The sequence below is a fragment of the Pungitius pungitius genome, chromosome 19 (genome assembly GCF_949316345.1).
Source record: "Pungitius pungitius chromosome 19, fPunPun2.1, whole genome shotgun sequence".
Lineage (NCBI taxonomy): Eukaryota > Metazoa > Chordata > Actinopteri > Perciformes > Gasterosteidae > Pungitius > Pungitius pungitius.
In genome coordinates this window covers 5,884,644-5,909,514 of record NC_084918.1, presented here as the reverse complement: position 1 = coordinate 5,909,514, position 24,871 = coordinate 5,884,644, and the positions used below count along the sequence as shown (strand labels likewise).

At 49.2% G+C, this 24,871-nt stretch overlaps 1 protein-coding gene across 2 annotated transcripts in view; it reads left to right on the top strand.

The window, feature by feature from the left end:
* Window positions 1-8,650: 8,650 nt before the first annotated feature.
* boc (BOC cell adhesion associated, oncogene regulated) overlaps window positions 8,651-24,871 on the top strand; it is a 21,171-nt gene continuing 4,950 nt past the window's right edge. Inside the window, exons 1-6 of one of the 2 annotated variants that reach the window (XM_037456373.2) lie at window positions 8,651-8,907; window positions 18,935-19,063; window positions 19,533-19,805; window positions 22,947-23,093; window positions 23,733-23,876; window positions 23,976-24,278. In XM_037456373.2, the coding sequence (XP_037312270.2) occupies window positions 18,952-19,063; window positions 19,533-19,805; window positions 22,947-23,093; window positions 23,733-23,876; window positions 23,976-24,278 (979 nt within the window). In that variant the 5' untranslated portion in view covers window positions 8,651-8,907; window positions 18,935-18,951. Of the gene's footprint in view, window positions 8,908-13,631; window positions 13,765-18,934; window positions 19,064-19,532; window positions 19,806-22,946; window positions 23,094-23,732; window positions 23,877-23,975; window positions 24,279-24,871 lie in introns of those variants that run through there. The other variant, XM_062559330.1, reaches the window with a different exon arrangement.

The window sequence follows — 24,871 nt, the reverse complement described above, 5'->3', positions numbered from 1 at the left end:
TAAAAAAATGCTCCCAGACTGTCCTTTGTGGCACCGTGAGGGGCTCAGTCTGTGGAGCCGGGCATGAAAACTTCATTCACACACTCACACTGTGTGAAACAATCACAATACAACTGATTAGAATCCCTCCATGAAAACACAAAGTGCTAAAAATAATCCCCTGATTGGAGCCATGTGTTCGAGGAGATGGGGCTGAGCTGGTGTGTGTGTGTGTGTGTGTGTGTGTGTGTGTGTGCGTGCTGCGGTGGGTCGTACAGAAAGGCAGGAGGCAGCAGAGGGTGGGATGAATCAAACCCGAGTGAAAAAACAGTTTGTCTTTTCTCCGAGCTCCGATAATAACGCCACGTGAGTTCCCGCTGCACAGCGTTTATTTACTCTCACAACTCCCAGTGTACACACTTTCTCTCTCTCTCTCTCTCTCTCTCCCTCTCTCTCTCTTTCTCTCTCTCTCTCTCTCACACACACACATGCACTCACTCTGTCGTCAGGACTGCAGACAAACACATACACACGCAGACGCCTTCCAGCAGACTTACTAATATGGACATAAACACATAATCACAACCATGCATGGTCCAGTTTCTCTCTCTTGTCTTCTCAGACGCGCACACACACACGCGCGCACACACACACACACACACACACACACACACGGATGGGAGGAGGAGTGATGGAGAAGAGGGGGCTCATAACGGCCAGGTGGTTCTAGTTAGGTAGTATTCCACCTGAGACCAGTTGAAATAAAAGAAAAAAGACATAATGAATTAGTTTTCTTGGCCAAGTCATTTGCCCACAAAATTCAACTTGGGTGGTTCTTGCAGTGAAGCAATATTGGAAAATGTTTTACACAAAAACCATAGAATATAGGTTTGTGATACAGAAGTGCATTCAGTAAAAGGATTGCTCCATGGTTGGCCAGCAGGCCGTGCTCCTCAAAGCCAAACCGTGACAAGCCTGCTGAAATCACTATGACATCATTCTTTTTGTATTCATTTTTTTTGCAGTTTTGGACACTTAATAATCTACATTTCCATGAAAGCAGGCCAGAATCCAGCTGCTGAAAAGAACGTGTTGTGTGATCGAAAGCTCCTCAGCAGCTGCCATGTAAAAATAATTTTATTTGCTCAATCACATGACCCGTTGTCTGCCACAAGAATACTGAGATGCTCAAGAAGCGCAAGAACAGATCAAGAGGCAGCAAAACTATGGGAACCCCCCCCCCCCCCCTCCCCCTCATGGAGTCAATGGATCATTCAACTGTTGACTCACAAAGCCTCCATTGTGGGAGCCGACATCAGGTCCTTATCTCTCTGTCATAACTGAGGGGGCTGCCATGGCAACAGAGAGGAAACACTGTGTCACATCTGCGTGAAGAGGCCGTAAACCAGGCACATCCACACTGACACATTACAGGAGAGGACGATATCATCGACCACTGCAGTCACAGCCGGTGGTGTGAGAGGCTCATTTGGCTGCCAATCATCGGGAACAAGCGGAGGCTCCCCAACCCTTGAGGAAAGTGGGCGGGACGTCCTCTGGGAGCGCGTGGTTGGACAGCGGGCCTCGGAGGCAGCCTCTGCTTATTTGATAAGAAGTCGTCCGTCAGGAAAGAAAATAAACAGCCGAGCGTGCTGCTACTGCAGAGCCAGAGGAAGAGCTGCTACTAGAGCACAACACAATATTTACACTGCTGGACCGGGCCGACACACAACCACGCGGACACACACACACACACACACACACACACACACACACACGCGCGGCCCTCAGCACATATACCTGAACACGTGAAGGGGCGAACAAACACGGACATGTACACACACACACACACACAAACGCAGAAGGGAAACAGCTGGCTCTGATGATGAGGGTGAGGGTCTTTCCTCTGATTACTGCCTGGTATGAAGTTACTCTTTAAAAAATGAAGATGGCCAAACATTTGCTGATAATGACCCTAAAGTGAGATGGCGGCTTTGTCTTTTTTTCTGGGGAAAAAACAGTTGGTTTGAACAAAGATCAGAAAAAACATTTGTGGCTAATACTCTTCTGCATTACACAAGAACACATTGAACACAAATGGAAACTTATAAAGACCTCAGCTTGATCTCTGTGAACTCGTGGTATGAAATCCCCATTATTTCCCTACATTTAGTAGACGAAACTAGCCCACTTATTTAATGGAAAAACATTGCTAGCTGAACGTTGGACAGGCACGTTTATTCACTGGCATTTTTGACTCCATAATTGAAGGTCTGCTTGTTTCTCTTTACCTTTGTACGGTGTTCATGATATTTTGTCCACCCCGCCGTGCTGGTGTTCTGCCCGTATGCGGGGGCATCTTGTTTGTTTGGATAAGAAAGGGGGAGGCAGAGTCTTGACCTCTGGCTGTGACTGACAGATAGCATCAGCTCTGCTCCTTATCAGCCGCCTGCCCTCTGATCTGGGATCTGCCTCCCAGCACTGCAGCCATGGAGGAGGAGGAGGAGGAGGAGGAAGGGTGGGACGAGGCGGGTGATGGAGGGAGGGGGGACATGCCAAGGCAAGAGGACGCACAAACGGTTGTGCACATACGTGTTGAAAGTGTGAAAGGAAACCATGCTCACTTTTGTTTTCGCATGGCACTTCTAACGTATTTGACACCACGAACGAACGCGTAAACGGTGAGAAAAGGAGAAACAACGCGGTCTGGTGTGTCTTTAACTGAAACCAGGCGGCTCGAAAACACGGATTCCTTCTCCTTCACTTTCTCCTGATTTACCCTCAGGATTACTCATAATGAGAGCTGCTGCCAGTGGACGCCGTGTGTGTGTGTGTGTGTGTGTGTGTGTGTGTGTTGCTCTTGGACAGCGGGCCGCTCTGTGTTTGCGGCCTGTGTTCGGGAGCCTCTGTAAGTCGTTCGGTGTGTTTTTTTGGAGGGGGTGAAATCATGCTTCGCTGGTGAATCTGAACATAAAGAGTCATTGAGTGGAGTGCAGACCAGAGGCCAAGTCTGGAGGTACGAGGGGAAACAGGGACTGTGTATGCACACACACACACACACACACACACACACACACTCTGTCTCTCAAGCAGTGAGTGGAGAGGGCTCCCGAGGGCCGGGGGGACTATCGTTTTCCCCGTTAATTATGACCGTCTGGCAGGCTGGAAAGCAGGAAGTCAGAGAGAGGGAGAGATGGAAAGAGGGAGGGATGGTAGATAGATGATAGGAGGGAGAGAGGGTGGGGGAGGGAGGAGGAGGGGGGGGGGGGTTGAGCAAGCAAGTCCAAAAAAAAAAAGGGAGGAGAAGTGAAACGCCAAGATGGATGATGGGAGGAAAGAGGGAAAACTATGAGAGGGGAGTCCAAGAAAGGCTGGGGGAGTGGCACAGACACAGCACCCCCCCCCCCCCCCAAGAAAAACATATGCAGGGAGGGTTTGGATGATAAAACCATGTGCTCGATCAAAGGTGAAATGTCGACATTGTCTTTTTTTTTTTTCTTCAAAAAAAAGCCACAACGTCAGGTTTCTGGGTGATTTCTCCTCCCTCGCCTCCCTGACTTCTGATATCCAACTTTCACTCCCCGACCTCGGCTCCAGCTCGACCCTTTGACCCTTTCAGCAACACCATCTTGCGCCTATAACTTTTCTTTACTATCCACTTTTTTTTGTTCTGTTCAACTCCTCTGAGTGGTCGTTTCTCATCTGACCCCCCCCCCCCCACTCACAGATATTGATGTTTGGTTTCCAAGGTGAGGCGCTGTGAGGACATTTCAGGCCGAGCAGCTCTGAAGGGCCGAGCTGAGAGGAGCAGGTCCTGGATTTAACTGGCTCCAGGTCCAATTAGGGCAGTCCGCCGCATCTGGATACAATTAGAGTTAAAGTCCAAACTCACACTTTGCTCCAATGGGGGGGGCATAAAGTCACAACTTTTACTCTACAAAGAGCAGAGAATATTTACGGCCTCGGCTGCAGTCAAAACACGGCCACAGATAAAACACCTGAAAGAGAGAGAAGGCAGCGGGAGATTGATTGAGGCCGGCGTGCTGCTGTCAGACTGTGTCAATAAGGGGATTTGTTTCCCCTCCCATGTTGCAACACACTAGTTATGTTTGAGGCTTTTGCTGAGGGCAAACAATTACTGGGAAAAAAAGCAAAATCAAGATCCCTACACAATAACAGTGCTCTGCATTTTCCTTTTGCGTGTCCATTAAGTGGACAGAATCGGGCCAAGAAACACACATGTGTTCTCATTTATGTCTGAAAATGCATTGATCATGGGGAGGATATTTGTTTTATACATATATTTTGTATATTTTATGCAAAGCTAGGATTTTCCAGCATATGCATTTGTTGTTTAAATAAAAAAAAGAGCAATTCAGTGGTTCTCAGGCACATAATGGGAAATGGAAAACCCCTGGTTTTATAACACTTGGAAAAAGCCAGACTACAAGTTTCCATTTGTTGAGCTAACGTGACCTGCTTCTGCCACTAGCTTCCTATTTAACATACAAAACGTGACCGTGGCATCCATGGATCCATCTCCTATACTGTTGTAAATATACAAACTCCACCCAGAGAAGTTTAGGTCTGCAAGAATGCAAATATATATATATATTTCCCGAAATGCCGGGAACCGTTTCTCAAAAAGTAATTTTATTTAAGATAAACCCCACTTTATTTTAAATAAGGCTACAAATTGCAACCATAAAATAACTGTAAATGCCTCGACAGTGTGTAAAAGTAACAGAAGCTGAAGGGATGAAGCTTAAGGTCAACTAACTGTCAGAGTCAGACAACAAAACCTTCCACTGAGACAAAGAATCCAAATAAAAAAAATCCCTAAATACGGGAATGAGTATTCAAGCCTTTGCAATTGGTAGAGAATCGAGGGATGGAACGGGGTCCAAACCGAAATGGAAAGTTTTAGATTTCAGCCTCCGGCTATGACGGTGACTCACAATGAATGAATATGTTGAATATACATTAGGTTGCAAAATCTCTGGAAAAAAAACAAGTAGACACAGAAAATCAAATAACAATCCCACAAACAGATGGCCTCACTGCTGCGAGAACAATAAAAAAAACAGTCGCACAAAATTGCATCCAGGAGCTCGGGGGGGGGAGATACGAGGGAGCGTCTCTGCAGGAAAACAACGTCTAACGGCACATTCCACACCGTGACACGCACACGGCCCCTCAGCCCGGGGTCGGACCCCACCTGAGCCCGGATCTCTGTCTCAACAGCACAATCACACTGGAATGAGAACAAATAACAGCCAATTATCCTCCGCATCCCTCCAGATTTGCATCAGCAAGAACGCAAAAGAACAATAAAATCTCAGGATATGAAAAACTCCCGAGGCGACGATGCACAGTTAAAGTACAAGAGCTTCCCTCTTTGTGTGTGCGTGCATGCGTGTGTGTCTGTTTGTGCAGAAAATAAAAAGAAAAAGATGCCATAAATCTCTTCTCCCTGAGTCTTACTGAGAATTTTGGTTGTTTGTCTTGACGTGAAGCCCAACGAACAGTTACCAGGGTGTATCTATAAAACTGAGAGAAGCAAAGAACATTTATAACATAGTGTACTTCATAATATACTTATATTACATACTTACATACATATTATATTTCATTGCATTTATCAGATTTTCACATGCATGTATTTGCATATTGAAGTTTGATTCTCTGGTTAGTTATAAAATAACTAAATGTATATTTTCTGGACAGAGTTAGCAGCTTTTAGTTCTGTAGGATGATGCTTTTTAAGTGAGAACAAAGGAAGAAATAGTAGTCGAAAAAAACATTTTTTTGAAGGTAGCGCTGCATTATGAAGCATTAGTTTATAACTTAACGGTGTGATGCAATGTTATTGTTGAGGCTGAGGCTTCATATTTACCTTACACAAATGAAAGGTAAAAAAAGGAACCATTTGGATTGTGTGAAGTCAGAAAACAAGAAACTGTGACTTTTTAAAGGATAAGTACTACATTAAATTGTAGAACTGATCGTGGTACTTTTACTCCAACACAGAATTTGTGAACTTGCGCCATTTGACATAAGTCATGTGAATAAAGCTACAGTTTAAAGATCAACAAAACTCCATCATTTAGTTCCCCATGAAGACATTTTCCCATGAGCTCCATCCCTCAAGGTCCTTTGTGAAAATGTAGAAATGCCAAAGAGAAATTTAGAGCAGCTGACCCCCCCTTTGAATCCCTTAATGGCGAGAGTTTATTTTTAAGTGCACACACTAAGAAAACATCAGGAAGTAGAAGTGCTGCTCCCACCATGCTTCATTTAGTCCTTCATTCAGATACTGTAATGGCATTAAGTGTCGCCAATGGGGAAGGCCTTCTCTGGATCGCTGTGGAAACACCTGTTGTTTGAATGTCTGGGTTATTTTACTCATTTGAACCGTGACTGAGGTTGTTTATGCAGCAACCAGCAGTGAGCAGCTTTGGGTTGTTGTCGTTGTTTTTGATGAAGAACTCTGTGAGATACTAGAAAAACAATAATTTGATTGTGTTCAGGGTTATCTCAACACATCGTGTCCTTTGCCCACTGTGAAGAGAGGCCCACCTTCTCTGCACGCCGTGGGACCAAAGTCACACTTTTTGTCCGACTGTGAGTGTGAGAGAATGCGGTGAAGGCCCCGTGAGACGTAGGACTGCGACGCCCGAGGAAGGGCAAGCAGAGACGTGTCATCGACCCCGCATCGTCCATCCGCACCGCTGTCGCGTTGTGAAACTCAGCAAAACAGAAACAAACTGGCGAGGCGCGTTCGCGATCAGCAGTGCACTTCAGTGTCGTTCACTTCCTGTGGAGTAACGATCCGTGCCCACGGAGCACAAAGTGTGCGCGTGATTGAATCTGTTTTTTTTTTTGTCGCTCGGAGGAAGTGACACAGCTGCTAAGGTCAGCGGGAGACAGAGAGGGAAGGAGAGAGCGGGTCGTTGTCATGGCGCCCAGCTAAACAATGGAGGGAGGAGGTCGCAGAGGAGGCAGCATCACACTGTTAAGACCGGTGAGGAAATATCCGCTCACGCTCTACACAAACACACACACACACACAAACACACACACGCGCTGATGTACAAAACACTGTTTAATGGGACACACTGGACGAGTTCACACCTGACAGCCAACACCCAAAACTCTCAGCGCTCCCACTCCATCTGACGACTCTTTGTTGGTAAAACGCACAAATCACAGCACACCGACACACACACACGCACACACACACACACACACACACACACACGTGTTTCCTTCTCCCTCTCCATTACTTTCATAACAACATTCATAATCATCTACATGACAATCTGCTCTGTAGTGAGGCTCGCGGGGTGACAATGGTCAGCGCTGAAGGGAAGCGGTGCATGCTGGGATTGCGGCCTGCTGAGAGAGTAGCATTCTGGGAGGCGGTGTCCTGCGGGCCGGGCCTCTGGGGATGCAGCATGGTTAATAGGCCTTTCATGGCCGCCCCACAAAGCCCTTTGTCCCGAGCTAATTCATCCAGCCCTGCATGGAGGGATGCAGAGGAGGTGGAGGGGGGGGGGGCATCGCAGAGGGTTTTATTGGGGTTCGGGAGTCCCCATTTTTTTTATTCTCCTCGCACTCCCCCTTGGTACTCCTCAGTGCAGCGCAGGTTGGCGCTGATGTGAGGGAGGCACATACAAACAGAGCCCCCCCCCGCTCGGCAGCAACAACACCAAAACATTGGCAGAGCTCTGCAAAGTGCTGGCGAACTGCAGCACAACACTGGAAAACACCCACCCTTTAAGACTCCCTGACAGCATCCTGCTGGGTGTGACGTGCAGAGGGGGGGGGGGGGGGGGGGGGGCTGCAGTCTGCCAATGCCGGGTGGGTTTCCCGTATTTGCCAACCGAGCCGGTCGCTTTCCCCCCCTGAACAAGAGCAACAGGTGTCTTAAAATGCCCCGGAGGTAAAGGGAGACCTGCTGGGAGGCAACAACCCCGCCAGGTACATCATGGTGGGAGTTCCTGCATTCAACGAGCCGACTTCCCACCGCTACCCCCCCTCACCCGCACCCCCCCCCCCCCCCCCTATCAGAGCGTGTGATCTGGGAATAGTCAGCTATTAATGAACTGGACAGGAACGGCTGCCCTTCATTTCAAAGTGTGCTGATTGAAGCGGAGAAGAGAATTCCAGGGTGGGGGGCGAGCTGTGATCACTGTGGTATGAGAGTGTGTGTGTGTGTGTGTGTGTGTCTGACCGGCCCGTCCAGTTCACAACAACACAACACAGCACTGCACAGCTGCACTGGAGGGCCTGCAGGCTTCAATGGACGGGGGTCAATACAAACTCTATGGGGACCGACGCATACCAAATCAGGGGGAACAGAGCAGGCGGAGGGGGAGGGGCCGCACTTTTACCCCCTCCGGGACACCGTAGTTCTTAAGAATTTGAGTTTCTAGGAGTTTTTACTTGTAAAAAGACACGGTATTTTTTAGATTCACAGATGAGAAACCAGGCATCACTATTTCACCGAAACCTCTGGGAAGCCCTGGGTTTTTTTGTTTTTTTTTGGGGGGGGGATCTTTCGTCAGGAGGAACTGGCGGCGCATTACCCAGCTCTGGGACTTTTTCTTTTTTTGGGGGCCAGGCCCTATTGTTCAGATCCCTCCTCCTGCTTGGGAAGTGGGAGGACCCGAAAAGGCGTCGCAAAAGGGAGAATTGTTTGAGAGCTCAGTCATCCAAAAACGGCCTTTCAATGTGAGAACTTGGGGAGCCGAAGAAAATGTCGGAGGCATCGCAGTAAATTACACCCCCCCCCACACCTAAAAAAAGCAGCGAGGCTTTAGAGGGAGACGAGACGCGCAAACTGTTTCTGTTTTTTCGGGGGACTAAAGCCAAAGAGACCCGAGAGCCGAAGACGAGCTGTGAGCTCCGCGCACGGACGTTTTGGTGAGTTTTGTGCCTCCGTGCGGGTCCATGTTTGTTGCGCGTTGTTTCCACACCGTTTCCACACTTATGGATACAAGTAGCGGTTGTTTTTTTGTGTGTGGCTGTTTACAGTGCGGCGTAAGTTTTTACCAACTAACTTGTGACTTTATTCCCAGAGAAGAGGGTTTTTTTTTCGGAGTTGGAAGAAGCCGCTACTAAGCGCCGCGGACTCCGGTGATCGCCACATTTGTTTTGTTTTCGCAGCATACGTTTCTCCTCCATCGCGTATCTACTTTATTGGGGTGGAAACGTGCGTTTCTAGGGGTTTGGACTCCCTTTTAATAAAAACCCGTTTCTCTTGCTTTCGGACTTTGCCTGTTTTTGATTGGCCGAGCGCAGCTTCCATACTTTCCTTTCCAAAGTTTCCTTCGTTTTCTGGATGTAATTCTCCGCTTTTTACACCACGATGCGTAACTCAGGAACGCGCTCAGTCGTGTGTGACACGTTGCAGAACATTACAACTGTGTTTTAAGACGCGCGTGTGTGTGGTTTTTGGGGGACACATGTGTGTGTGTGCGTTTTGCAGGCCGCAGCCTATAGTCCGCTGCTATAAGGTAACAGAAAACAGACCCAGAGATCTTCCACATTTACCCCCCCCCCCCCCCCCCCCATCATCATCATCATCTGGCAGCGATGCTGCTAAAATGAATGAATGACGTCATGGACCAGCAGGTTCCTTATGGATGCTTTTGTATCACCCGTATAGTTTTTTTTCTGGAGGCTGATTCACCAAATGGTCAAAATGATGAGAACGCTACCAAAACGTAATTTCTACCCTCCAAAGCAAAGCCTGGTGTCAGAATGTCCTAATTCAAGCCTCGGGTGACCTGACAGCTGCTCAGCTTAGCCAGGAATGCAGCATCCTGCCTCCCTGTGAGGAGCCTCTCCTCGTGTCATCCCCTCACTATTTCATCCTCTCATTCAGGTTTGGTTCAATGAGAAAATGTTTGTCTTAATCCCCAAAGCTGCTAATATGACTGTTATGGCCAGGGGTGTCACTCGCATAGGGGGGGGGGGGGTGCAGAGAGGTAGAGGTGTGTGTGGGGGGGGGGGTTTGCAGGGAAACAGCCCGCCTGCAGGAACAGCCGCAGGGGCTCGAGTTTCGGACCCCAGGTGTCGTTTTTGTTGTTTGGATTACATTTGGCCTCCAGTGACGGACGTGGCCTCGGCCAAGAGGGCCCGATTGTTCCCGCCGAATCAATGTCACTTGGATTAAAAGTCTAAACGAACGGGCATGGCCTCGTCCAATTAGGCGCACGGCTTCATGAGCAAATTAATTGGTCTCCGTGAAAAAGGAGCCTCTTGTTGTTTGCTAGCAGGCTCCGTTGCTGTTGTTGTTGATCGTCTTTGGCAGTCCGGTGGATCAAAGTTGGACTAATTGATTCCAGTCTGATTATCTGCCCGTTTCTCACAGTTTGGACCCTTTTGATCACTTGTGTGGAGCTGGGAAAAAGCCAACTATTCATTATCAATCTTGTCAGACATTATGTAAATATTAAAGGAATATGTCAAGGCCGTGCAGCCAGTGTGAGTTGTAGCTCTGATCCATCACACCGTACAGTCATGGAACAATCGAGACTATTGTAATATACACCCAAGTTCTTACTGAATGCCACAGGAAAACTTCCACAGGTGTTTGTAATGATTTCCCCCCCCACCCCCCCTCTTAAGATGCGATGTTCGTCGAGAGGCTTTCAGGTTGGTGGCTCCTTAAATGCTGTACGTTATTATATTTTGGGACTAAAACAACTTTAGGCAAAAAAAACCCTGTTTGTCGGGACAAGAAAGAAAGAAAGAAACTTTATTTTATTCTGGTTGCTGAACCCGAGGCGTGTCGGTGTGTTGGCGCCTTTTCTTTGTCTCACTGTTGCCAGCTGGAGCTTCTTTTTTTTTTCTTTCTTTTTTTTAAACCCTAAATTTGTGTGTGATTGATCTTAAACAGACATGTAGCAGCGACAAAAGCTGCCCGTTGTCTTTTCTTTGTCCCGAAGCTGGAGGATAGTTTCGAAGCATTGCATCGGAGCTTCGTATTCATCTGCTGTCGCTCGGAAAGAAAAGTTACTGTGGATTTAGGTACGAAGCCAACATCCATAGTGCCTCGGAAATGCACTCTGCCATATTGAATATTGACGTGAGATCCAAGTGGAAGGACAGGATTCGACTTGTTTGACTCGCGTCTGTTGCGTTTTGAACATCTGGAGGTGAAATCAAAGTATTCCGGCGGCGATGGATTTTGCGATGCTTTGTGCAGATTGCAAACATCCAGCGGTTCCACCGGGACTGCTGTCGCTGCGCCGATCTCGGCGTCTGTGCGTGAGCCAACGTTCCTGAGGTCTGACTGCAGGGCTGCAAGGCAGCAGTGTTATCGCAGAGGGTGTAACATTGGCTTTAATTGAACAAAAGAGAAGAAAAATATAAAGTCCTTCCTGAGGGCATGCTTTCATCTCTGTGACAGGAGGAACACTCACGGGGTCATTACAGGTGTGTGGTTGTGTGTGTGTGTGTGTGTGTGTGTATGTATGTGTGTGTGTGTGTGTGTTCTAGTTGTCCAATCATGGTTATCTCTCTTTGCAAAGGAATGCGTTGCTTGTCACTGTTGTCCCCGGAATCCTCACCTGCATGGTCGTTTTGTGAGTGTTGCATTAGAACAAGGGGGAGGAGAGAGAGAACGGGTTAGTTTCCACTTTTATAATTTAAACAGGGAGGGGGGTGGGGTAATTTTCATAAACTGGTCCGGAAAACGCTTGTCGGCAAATAAGGTCGCCTCATTTCCCGGAGCCGGACATTGTTGGACATGCGCTGCATTAGTCCTCCCGCGCTGACAGATCGGGGGGGGGGGGGGGGCCTGAGGCCTGAGCCCCCCCCCCCCCCGGGAGGGTTTCTGTGTCCAGCCAGACATCGGATAACCATAGCGGGACACCTGGACCGGCAGGTGGCCAGGGTCCAAGCCCCTCCCCTGGGGGCAGGGGGGGGGGGGGGTGGTTGCATACCTCTCTCCTCCTGATCCAGGATCACAGACCGAGAGGAAGGAGGAATGTGGGGGGAACAGAGAAGGAGAAAGTCCAGACAGTCGGGCGGATGAATTGAACAGTCCACCAGCAAACAGAGGTAGATTATTGAGGCCATCGTGGAGATGAATTCAATGTGAGTAAAGCAGAAATAAAGAGATTCAAATTTTTTATTTTAGTAGGAAACCGTTCCTTCGCAAAACACAATTTTTTTCTCTCTAAGGTTTCAATAACATTTGGAACAATAGGTTGAAGCTTTTTTATCTCTATGAATACAGTCCCACTCATTTGTTATCTGAACAGCCTAATGGGGATTATCCAGAGCCGTTAAACAAGCTGAGTTGATTTGTTCCACTACTTAAAGTAAAAGTTAAGACGCTCTTGATTGGATAATGAAGTTACTAAAGCCATGATGTCTCCGTCACACACACACACACAGTTTGAGGCTGGAGTGAGTGCCGTTAGATCATTGATCAACTCCAGACTTGGGTAAGAAAGCTGTGTGTGTGGACAAATAGCCCTGTGTGTGCAAAGCAGATATTTGGACAAAGATTAGGGGTTGTTATTACGAGCCAAAGCAACCCAGACGCTCTAATAGATCACTCACACACACACACACACACACGCACACATGCACAAGATTGCACCCTGACTGGAGCTGGTCGTTTTAAGCCTCGCCGATTTAAAAAACATTTTTTTTTTGCCTCACTTGGGTTAGGGTTATGAGACGTTTCTAAAAGGCCTCGTGCTCCGTAAACCTCTCTGTGCTGTGATATTAACTCGGCGGTGTATCCCTGTCTCCAGCGTGTGCGAACAGAAAAAAACAAAAGCACAAGAAATCCAAGTCAAAGAATCCGTGTTCTGGGGCTCTAACCCAATAATCAGATTTAAAGTGTTGCCCCAGAGAGAAAAAGCTCATCACTGAAGAATGTAAAACTGGCAGGAGAAGACATGATTCAACAGAATAAATCACTGGGCACCAGATTAGTTAGTTATCGGGCCCCTGAGGTTATCACAACTGGAATTTTCCATAGACTGCTCTGCCCCCCCCCTCAGGAAAATGCACGTCTGTGACTCTTGAGTGACAGGACAAATGGTAGCTCCGCTACGCCACACGAATCCAGCTCCTGACACCGAGGGCCCTCTTTGAAAAGCGCCTCCTCCAGCTGTTTCTCCTCCTAGAGGAAACCCGTTCAGCGGCGCTCGCCTCGCCGCCGCGGCGCTCGCTTTCTCTTTACCCCCCCACCCCGCCCCCCCCTTGTATCTGTTTTTCCCATAACGTTCTCCTTCGGTCGTTTCGTATGACCTTTACAGCCTCTCTCCATTCCCTCATCTTCTTATCTTTATTTCCTAATGCCTCCCGGTATCTGTTTTTCATATAACGTCTCTCTCTCTCTCTCTCTCTGTGTGCTTTTCTCTCCCACTGAGAGTTGTAGGGCCAGTTTCTCAGTCTCTTTGCCCCCCCCCCCCCCCCATGCCCCCCTCCCTTCCCTCGGTTCCTGCTGAATAATGGGCAGAAATTGCTCTTGATTTATAATTGGTTCCATTCACTCTGATGCATGAGCTGCCAGAGGAGTTTGGGGGCCCCTTTCACCCCTCCTCCCTCCCTCCCTCCTTCCCGCTCGCTCCCCCCCCTCCCCTCCCTACAGGAACACACAAGGAGCAGAGTGCAGATATGTACAGCTATGAAGGTTTATATTAGCATACGTGAAAGGCGCGTTGTGTGTAGTTTATCTCGGGCCGCGGTGGGAGTCTGTTTGGTGTCCTGTTGACGTTTGGTGTTGGAAAAACTGCATATTTATGTGCCTCTGTGAGTATACTTTTACCATGTAATAGGAGTTTGTGATTGCTTGCTTGTGTGTCGTCGGTTGTGTGCGCGGGGAAGTACTGGTTGTGGGTACATGAAATATGCAACAACACGAGTTTGTGACGGCGAGTGCGGTTGAATCTAAAGTTGTGTGTTAATGATCGTTTTAAGCTTCTCAGAAGGGCCACTAAAGAAGATGCAAACTCTCCGTACTTCACTGATGTTTTATCGGTCTAAAGTTGGTACAGTGCGTCCTTACTTAGAGCCAGGTTTTTTTTGTTCAGCTTCTCAGATTTCTTGGTATTGTTTCTTTATAAGCTATCCTTTGTTTTTTTTATTATTTTCAGACGGTCATGTCGTCTTTCCTGCTATTACTCACTGTTCTGCTATGTGTTCACGTGCCCTTTCCTTCCAGCCTCCCCTCTTTCCTCTCGTCTGTCCATCCTGGTGGCTTTCCTGCTTTGTATGTGCCGACCTGTCTCTCTTCCTTTCTTTCATCTATCCATCCCTCTGATCTGATTGGCTGATGCCACCTACCTCACTGTTTGGTGCATCACGCCTGGCTCAGACTCCCCCAGCAGCAGTGGTGATGATCAGATCCCGTTCCCATGGCCCCGATGGGCACGCTGGCATCCCACACCGGGCAGAGGAATGTGGGGTGGGGGGGTGGGGGTGGATTTGTTCACCCGCGGCACAGTAATTAGCTCTCCGTGGTTAATTCAGCTTCGTTATCTAAATTATGCAAATGCTGCGGTGCCTAATTGATTAGAACGCCCCTCTCTTTTACATCGCGGGCCTGTCCAGATCCCTCTCGTTAATCCTCGAGACGCTCGTTAGTGTCGTTTTGGGGGAAGAAGGGGGGGGGGATGGGCATATAGCTCGTTAAAACTTCTGTGAAGCGTGTGCATATATGTGTGTGTGTGTGTGAGAGAGTATTATGAATGAGGAGGGGGTGAATTCTCAACCTCGTTAGGGAGGCTTTTGATGTGTAATTTTATGGCATGAGAACGAGTGATGTCACGAGAAGATTTGGACCCCCCCCCCCCCCACCCCCCCCTCCTTCGCCACCTGTTGGGCAGAGCTTCCATGCCAAGATGAGACTCCAGAAGGTTGTTCCCCCCCCCCCCCCCCCCCCCCCCCCGAGATAGATGGGAGTTGATTTAAGGTTGAAGAAGCACAGCGATTCTTCTTCTGTTGTCACCATCCGCAATGAGGTGGAGAGTCAAATCCAGCAGTCAGATCTATTTTGAAGGGTTTTTGTTATTAGCGGCACGATGATACGTGATTGAGCGGTTCCATCCAATAAACAATTCTAGCAATTGAGTATTAATTGCGTCCATCGGTGTTCTGAAATGTTTCTCTTTGTGAGGATCCACACACTTGATTGGTTCATAAATTCTAATGTGATCAATAAGAATGTCCTTCCTCCGTGTTGCTCTTTTCTTTAGCCGGCATGGTTTTGGTTTGTTGAGCAGGCCCTCCTCATCCTCCTCTACTCGGCACAAGCGCGGGCCAAACCGAGACCAGCAAACACAAACCCACGAGGCCCTGCTCTCTATTAATTTGAGTCTCCCCCCCCCCCACCCCCCCCATGCCTACATGAACCCCCTTCACCCATCTCACATCCATCCATAAAGGCATTGAACCCACCCTGCCTCCTAAAACTCTCCACGCACTACTCTGAAACCTCTTGGTCATTGAACCCCCCCTCCCCTCCCCCCCTTCTCTTTGGTCATTGAGCGGGGCCCATCAGCTCTTCCCCGGGCCCTTCAGAGTAGCGTCTCCCTTTTCTCCAGGGGTCTGCGGGGTCTTTGTCCGTGCACCGGCTCACTGCTTTACAATGACTCTCCACTCTATTAAGGTGCGTTCTGCCTGTTAGCGTCGCCAGGGGCAACTGGCCTCCCGCATGGCAGCTATGCGGCACGGCATTGTGGGCCGCGGGCCCGAGCAGGGCAGTTGAACCCCCGGCACTCCTCACACTTGACACCGCATGTGTTTATCTTAAGGGGGGGGGGGGGGGGGGGCTTTGTTGTGTTTGGAGAACCTCGTTGTGTGTGAGGGGGGGGTGTAAAAAGACGTAAAAACGGGGGGAGGAGGGAGAGCAGGAGGAGAGTATGGGGAGGTGATAAATATTCAACAGCTCAGCTCCTCAGAAGGAGTTACTACCCGGCTATACCCCCCCCCCCCCCCCCGTGTCCCCTCTCCGTGCCAGAAAGCAGATGGAATGTGAGAGCTCAGGGAGGTGGCTCCAGTCTGGTTTTCTCCAATTAGCAGGGTTGTCAAAATGAATTTATCCACGGAGGCAGGGGGACAATGGGACTGGCAGTGGCCCCCGGGAGAACAGGGGCCCCGGTGTCTTTACTTAGCACGCTCACAATGAACTTCTGTCAAGTGACTCCCTCCCACAATGACATATAAGGCACTCGCATACCTACACTCGCGATGCTCGCCTACACATCGTGGCCACAGCCGGGAGCTGGTCGGCCTTCCCTCCATCATGTATAAACACCTTTTCTTTTCATTTGGGTGTCAAGTCCCAGGTTATTCAACACAAATCCAGGTCAGAAAGTTTTTTGTTTTGTTTTTAATACAAAAGTCAAGTTGCTTTCAAGTTTCTGAATGTTGATCCATTGAATGACACAACCTTTGAATAATTTAGGGTGAACAAAAGGATCCACCGATCCAGCTGTTTCGTTCCCCTCAACTCGTACGACACATGGGATTTTGTACAATGACACTCGCAAAGAAATTATATTTAATTTGTTTGTCACCTACTGATGTCCCTGAGTAAAAAAAAAAAAATATATATATATATATATATATATATTTAAATTCCATTTATTAAATAATAGCACAGTGTGTGCGACTATGCAAGGCCCCATGCTGCCCTTGAGTGTTTGAATCCTCTAGTGTGATGCAATTTCCTCATTTTAAGTACCGATGAAGATGATTTGACTGTGGTTAAGCCGTTTACTTTAAGAACTGAACCAGACCTTTCTGCACTAAAGTGTCACGACTCCAGTGTGAGTTCCTCGACACGACTCCACAAATCGCTTCGCTTCCCCGTAGTCGTACTTCTGCACGAGAACTGGCCCGTTTGAGCGGTTCAAACTGTTCTCCTCAGTGCTCTCAAGTGTGTTTTATTTCTACAGCGCTGTTATAAAACAGATAACATTAACACCCACATTCCCTTGGTTCTTAATTTAGGAGGTGTGTGTGTGTGTGCGCGTGTGTGTGTCTGGTTCTTATCAGCCTTCCCTTGGAGGCTTCTTCCCCCTCCCTCGCGCTGTCCGTGAAGTGTCTTGGAGGGACGGTTGGAAATAGTTGGACATGAACGTCAAGCCAACTTTCATCTTAAAGCCCAGATGACGAATGAATCAGGTGGACAGACGAGCTCATAAGGAGTTTGGCCTTTTTTTTTCTTTTTTTTTTTCGGGAGCGGTGATGAACGAGGGGCCTCCTCATACCGCCGATAGAACAAAGCTCTCCCCCCCCCCCCCCCCCCCCCCCCGACACTCTCTATTAGTCAGGTGAGGGGGCTGCTGTGTCCTGCTGTGTGTGATGGTTTGACTGGTGTGGTTTACGGTCGGTGACCCTCTCCCGGTCGGGACAGGTGCTCCATGCAGATGTGTGTGTGAGTTCTTGTTTGTGCAACGGTTCGTGTCCGCAGAGCGAGCGGCCGCTGAAGCCGCAGACCTTCAGCTTTGCTTCCTGCTTCCCCCGGGCGGCTCGTTGCTTTGTTTACTGAGGGAGCCCACTGCTGCAACTCAAGTGTGCGCTGTGGGTTACTTTCAATATCAAGAACACTGAATATACCGGTCGCATGGAGACGCTTTGACCTGCGTTCGCAGCACAGAGCTGATGTTTGTTTAGAGAATCCAGATTGTAGGCATGGGGTTCTTCTGAAACACAACTTCACACCTCAACAATGTAATCACTGAACTGTTCTTCATGGTGCGACCTGGACTGTGTTCTCCTAAGCTGCTTGTAGATTTTCTTTTTTATACTTTTAACAATCATACTTTGCTATTAAAATGCAGCCGCTCAGTGTGGCAGCTGAAAGCAACTTTCCACCAGCCTGCTGCTTTGCTCATTTGCAACACATGTGCCAGGCAGCCAAACATTTTCACTGCTGCCATTAAATGATAAAGGTGATCTGTAAGAGTTTCCATTCTCTTACCATCCTGCTTTGTGTGTGCGCACAGTCCCTCGTCTCTCCCCCCCTACTTGATTAATTCCCCCCTTGCCGTAATAAGATCTGTAGGAGAAAGTTGTGCGCTTCCGTTTGTGCTGCGTTGTCGCAGGACACTTTGTGCCCTGAGTGGGTGCATGTCCACATACATACATGCATGCATGCATGCATACAAACATGATGTGAGGGGAGACTCAGTCCTGCAGGACCACCCTCCTCATCCTGACGGGAAGTTGTTAGTTTAACCTGACAGGAAAGAATTTGGGAAACTTGGCAGAAAGCGACAAGGGGGGGGAGAGCAGACCGCCCCTCTCGATGTTAACTGTTAATAGGCCGACTGTTAACATTGTTTTTCTCCATGCTCCCCCCCCCCCCCCCCTGCAATATGCACTGCAACCATAGCACTACTCTCTACCATCCTGCACATGATCCTCGCTGCTGCGATATGCCCCCCCCCTCCCCCCTCCCCCGTCCTGCCTCTCATTAGTTGTTCTTTGTCCCTGTGTCTGAATGCGGCCTGTGTGTGTTCCCCCCCCTGCACCCTTCTACCTGTATCGGTTACACCTGAGCGGGGAGGGGTCGAGGGGGTCGGGTTACGGCCCTGCGGAATGAGGGCGCCCCTTTGATGAGCGCTGGATGGATGGGTGCGGGTACGAGGGGAGGGGAGGGCAGGGGGGGGGTCAGCGGTGAGATGCGGGCTGACGGAGAAGAAAGGCTTTATTTGTGTCTGGCTGCTGAGGGTACGGCAGAGTGCACCCCCTCACCTGGGTTGTGTTTCGTTAATGACTACCTGTGTGTGTGTGCGCGCGTGTGCGCGCTGGTACGATAGAGAGCAGCTTGTGTATGACTCTAGATCGACTGTTTAGAAGGACGATGGATGTTTTTGTGTGTGTGTTTGCGTCTATCAGAATAAAGTGGTTTGTGCTTCTTTTGTTTTGACCCCTCTGACCTTGTGTGTGTGTGTGTGTTTCTGTGTTTCAGCGAGCAGTGTATGGAAGATGTCTGGAAAGCGGGACTGGACTCCGTGGATGAAAAAGAGAAGGGCGCCAGTGTTGTGCGCTCTGGGTGCAGTGCTACTGTGCTGCCTGCAGAGCGGCGCCTCTCTCTCCGGTGAGCAGACAAACTGAGACGGTGGAAAACTGGAGGATTCGGGAGAAATAGAAAAAAAAAAAAAAAAAAACAGTACTCACTTAATCCTTGCCAACTTTATGAATGCCTTTTACATGAGTTTTTTTCCAAGCACCTGGTGCAGGAAGGTGTTTTGGCTCGAGTCAAAGTGAGCGAACTGTTTGGCAGTTTATTTGATATGTGGGGGGGGGGGAGGTGGGTAGTTTTGCATGAGCCTTGCTAGCCACCATGGACAAACTGATGAAGAAAAGAATCACTGTATTTAGATCGGAGTTGATTATTCCATTCGTACATCTTTTTGGATAATTGATACAGGATTGATACAAAACCTTTTTGATGATTCAAAAGTTCTAAAATGAGAGATTTGGTTGTCAATTAGTTGCAGCCTTGATTGAGCGTCTCAGGACGTCTTACCTGCTTCTAAAGTTGTGTGTGTGACCTTTGTCCTCAGACGAGGTGCCGTTGTTCACCGAGGAGCCCATGTCCGTGGTGCAGAAGCTGGGCGGCAGCGTGAAACTGCTCTGCGGCGCCCGACCCGCCTCCGCCAACATCAGCTGGCGCCTCAACGGCCGGGAGCTGGCGGACGGACACTCGGGCGTCGTGGTGGGGCCCGACGGCCTGTTCATCCCCGCCCTGTCCAACCTGACGGTGGGCCGGTACCAGTGTGTGGCCAGCACGGCCACCGGAGCCTTGGCTAGCGTGCCCGCTAACGTCACCGCAGCTAGTGAGTAGCCACCCACGCAAAGTTCAGACAAATAAACACACACACACACACACACACACACACACACACACACACACCACACCCCTGTTTTGTCAGAGTACGCAAACGACTCTTTTGACTTGATTTTGCTCTGAATAAAACCCAAACAGTGAAGGGGCGGTATTTGTTTGCTTTAAATCGTTTTAACATTTTCTTTGTCCACTGGTCCCTGTTAAATAAATTAAAGGTAGTTAAATACAGCAGCTGCTTTTATCGAGTGTCCCATTGATCTGATGGAGCTAAAGTGAGTTACTCCCACCGCTGACGTTTTTAAGCGAGTGTGTTACATTTGATATGCGTCATGGGGCCGAGGAAGGCGCCTGAAGCTGTGTAACTTGAGCATTAGGAATGGAGGGGACGTGGGGGCCGCTCAGAGCCCGGGGGGGGGGGAGAGGGGACCAGGAACTGCGGCCTGGGGGCCCCCTGCTTCTATCGGCCACTCTGCCCCCACACTGCCCCAAACACCACATTCCAGCGGGGCTCGCCACAAATTATGGCAAAAGGGTGGAGAGCTGGCTAAGGATGGTGTGTGTGTGTGTGTGTGTGTGGAGGATCTGCCTCACTGTAACACAGCGTTAGGTAAAAAGTGCACCATTACCTGTATTGTTTTGCACATGTAGTGATGTGTCAGGCCGCCATAGTTGGAGGAACTGGAGGTGTTTCAGGCCAGTCGAGACAAGATCCTGACACAGGATGAGACGTGGTGTCACATTCTCTGTCTCCCCCGAAGGCCTTCAGGACCTAACGCACACATTTCTCTTCCTTTGCACATTTTGCTTTCTTCACCCTGTCACTTTCTCTCCTCTGGCCTCCTTTCATTATCTTTCACTTTCTCCCCTCCTCCTTCGTCAGCTCAGACTGCCCCCCCCCCCCCCCCCCTCCGCTCCCCCTCCTTTGCACTAAGGCAGTAAAAGTTATTGATCGTTTCAACAGTGGATAAATTGTGTTGAGATAACCACATGTGGAGCCAGTTGGCCCCTCCCCTTCACAAAACCTCTAATTTAATAACCTGTCCACCCCCAAACCGTCTCAGGAACGGCTCCACGGGGAGTGTGTGTACGTGCCGGCCTCTCCACGCGAGCTCACGTACCAACACATTTTTTTGTGTGTTTTTTTTTTTTTTTTTGGCATAGTTTAAAAGCGCCTCTTGAATGATTGTGCAGACAATCACCCTCCCCTGTTTTTGCTGCAGAAAACAGACATGTATCTGCACAACGTGAAGGAACAACACGTTGCACAAACATGTTATAATACACACACACACACAGGCCTCCTGCTGCTACACATAAAGATGATGAATGCACTGTCTGTAGAAATATTCAGGTCGGCCTTGCCAAGCGGCCCTCGTGCGGGAGGTCTGCTTCACTTTATGAATGCCATCAATCCTCCATCCCTGCAGGACGCACACATGTACACACACACACACACACACACACACACACACACACACACACACACACACACACACACACACACACACACACACACACAGCTTAGAAGGAATAGATGTGCACGCACTCACACCTGAGAGGCAGCCATGCGGGGTTCTTCCTGTGAAGAATGTGGGGGGGGGGGGGGGGTTTAAAAGGTGTAACTGGAGGAATTTGGAAGAGGAGTAAGGTGGGATGGGTAGAGATGAGGTGGGGGGGGTCTGTAAAAACAACGTCTGATTGATTTAGCAAATGGAGCGCCACACTGCCCCCCTTTTAAGGCTCTCTCTTTAGCGCACACACACACACACACACACACACACACACACACACACACACACACACACACACACACACACACACACACACCTCCCTCTCTGTTTCAGCTCTAACTCTGAAAGATGAGAGTCCCAGCCAGGATGTGTGTGTGTGTGTGTGTGTTAAAGCAGGCAGACCGAGCGGTAGATCCAGCATGTACGGTGAGCAGATCAACTTGCCGCCATAGAGGTGTTTGTTCAGTGCGCCGAGTACTTGGTCGTCCCCATCCGTAGACATTCTGGCCTTAACTAAAGTTGACTTATTAGAGCTGTGTCTCATCAGCTGACTGTATATACCAGCCGCCTGGTCGTCTTGCCAGGGAGAGCGGCCGGTCCAAGAAAAACACGGCAGTTATAACACCCCTGGAAAGAATGGAGAGGGGCCATATTTGTTAAGAATAAATCAACAAGGACTGGTAGGCGTTTAATTACGTTCCTGGGGAAGTTTTATTTATCTTTCATTTCACTGCTTGACTCTTTCATGACAAATTTCTTCAGTTGTTTCTCATACAGTTGCTTTGTTTTTCCACTGCTGTGCTGTGGCCTTCCCTCTTTTTGGAGTCATTTTACTTTTCCCTCTGTCTCAAATTTATAAAATGGCAGCTAGACCTTTTTTTTTTCGTCTTTCTTGCGGCTTTTTCAGGTCAAAGTTTTGCTGCTTTCTCCCACACTGGATAACTTCCTTTGAAATGCTATAGGATGGTCACCTCTAACCTTTGACCCCCCCCCCCATGGCCAGGCCTCCGGGCCACTCAGGCAAGGGGAGGGAGGGAGGGAGGGTTAGGAGGTCAGAGGTCACACGAGTGTCTGTGCTGCGTAGACGCAGTGTCTGTGGGACACAGTCGCAGCACATGGCCCCAGTAATCCCACTCCACCCATTTCCCACTGAATCTGACCCGGCTCCGGTCCCAGTATAACGTTAGACGGGGATTAATGACACCGACTCAAACGTTACAGGCACCACTCTGAAGCTTTGGACTTATCCATAGGGGGATTATTCAGTAAAACCGAATAATGAGCTGGAACCGTACAGTTCCTGTGACTCAAAGGCGATGATGTAATACACGCAGAGATGGAAATGACCGAATGGAGCCGACGCGTTGGACGTCGTGGTTGAGCGTGGTTATGCTACAATGAGGACACCAAATGTGGTAGCAGCGCAGTGATCTCAGAGTTTGTTATTCCTCAGACGATTGTGGGTATTTTAGTCCTTCCAAAGCAGAGCAACTGACCCGTATACATGTGCAGTGAGATGCGATCTACACCGTGCATCGAGACGATCAAAGAGCGCCCGGGTCGTGTTGAAGTCATGTGACTTCATCGCTGATTTATTTATTTACTTTTTTCGCTTCCAGAGCTGCGGGACTTTGAGGGCGATGACCAGCAGGAGATCGAGGTCGACGAAGGCAACACTGCTGTTATTGAATGTCACCTCCCCGAAAGCCAGCCCAAGGCTCAGGTCCGCTACAGCGTCAAACAGGAGTGGCTGGAAACATCCAAAGGTACGGAGCCGCCTCAGTGCCCCAAGATCTCCCCAAATCTCTCCCTGCTTCCCGCCTAATCGTCAAACTGTCTTTATAATTCACCGGAATGCTATAATCCTGCTATCTGACCCCATTATAAAACCGGTGATAAGGGTTTTATCTCGAGAATGTTTAAACATGGGAATACGGTTGTTTATTTTGCAAGCCATTTACTTCCAAGTTGCTTGGAGGAAAAGAGGGACTCCGGTGGTTTGTGGCTGGTATGCTGATGATGCCTGGGAGCTGTAGGTACTGATATCTGCAGCTTATCTGTGAGGAAATGAATCCCACATTGACGAGCAGCCACCGACTCCCCGGGTCAGACTCTGGGGCGCCACCTTGTGGTCAACGTGCATTGGAATGGCACGTTGTACTATTTGTACTCTGCTGTACAGTGTTGAGACAAATTGCATGGTGCATTTGCCTCATATACAAAAACTAAAACACTTTGCCAAGACGCATTACATCAATACATACACATCATTTTTCTTTACTGCGAACATATATTCTAAGAAATAAAACCTTTTGAATCCAGTAACTGCCTTTAGAGCTGCTGACCATAAATGTAGAGTAATTTGCACTGACACCTGTTTTCTTTTTTTTTTCTCCCCCTGACAGGGAACTACCTCATCATGCCGTCAGGGAACCTGCAGATAGCCAACGCCACGCGGGACGACGAGGGGCCGTACAAGTGTGCCGCCTACAACCCCGTCACCCAGGAGGTCAAAACATCCACCTCCACCGACCGCCTGCGCATCCGCCGTGAGTCACCGGCAGCGCAAACCATCGCAAGCCCAACTCAAAGATGTGTAAGACTTTGGATGTTAACGCCCCCCACCCCCCCCACCCGTCTCCTCCCAGGCTCCACCTCGGAAGCGGCTCGCATCATTTACCCTCCGGCGTCTCGGTCCATCATGGTGACCAAAGGCCAGCGGCTGGTGTTGGAGTGCGTGGCCAGTGGCATCCCCACTCCTCAGGTCATCTGGGCAAAGGATGGGCGGGACCTGCGCTCCCGCAACAACACGCGCTTCCTGCTCAGCAACCTGCTGATCGACGCGGTGGGCGAGGCCGACTCGGGCACTTACGTCTGTCGAGCGGACAACGGCGTGGGCTCGGCCAGCTCGGCCAGCTCGGCGACGGTGCTGTACGACGTGCAGGTGTTTGGTGAGTACACGTTGAGAGGGGAGTCGCTCTATGAATGGCTCGGTTAAAAGTACGTTCCTCTGAAGGCTTTTCGTAGTAAAGGTCTGTCCGTGTCATGGATTTAATAATTAGGACGACTCCTGTTTGGCGGACCGAGAGGACGGCGGAATTTTTCTGTGCACGCAGTTGCGTGTGTATGTTTGTGTGTGTGTGTGTGTGTGTGTGCGAGATTAAGTAAGCCTGGGTGGTGGTGTGTAAGAATTAAGTTTGTGGAGACAGGGCTCTCTGTTCTCTAGCAGGACTTGATTGAGTGTGTCTAGGTTATGGATGGCTGTTTTTACAGTGATTTTGTGTGAGTGTGTGTGTGTGTGTGTGTGTGTGTGTGTGTGTGTGTTGTGGGCTTGTCTCTGCAGCTGGCTGTAATTAAAGCCAGAGAGCTGCTGTAATGAGCTCTGTCTTTGCCTGATTCACAAGCAGTCAACCATCAACTGGCTGGCCTGGCTCTGCCTGCCTGTCATACAGCCCTTACACACACACACACACACACAAGTGTGCTCATACATGTGACTTTGTTGGTACTTGAAGGAGTTTTAAAAACGGTGCACACGGCAACA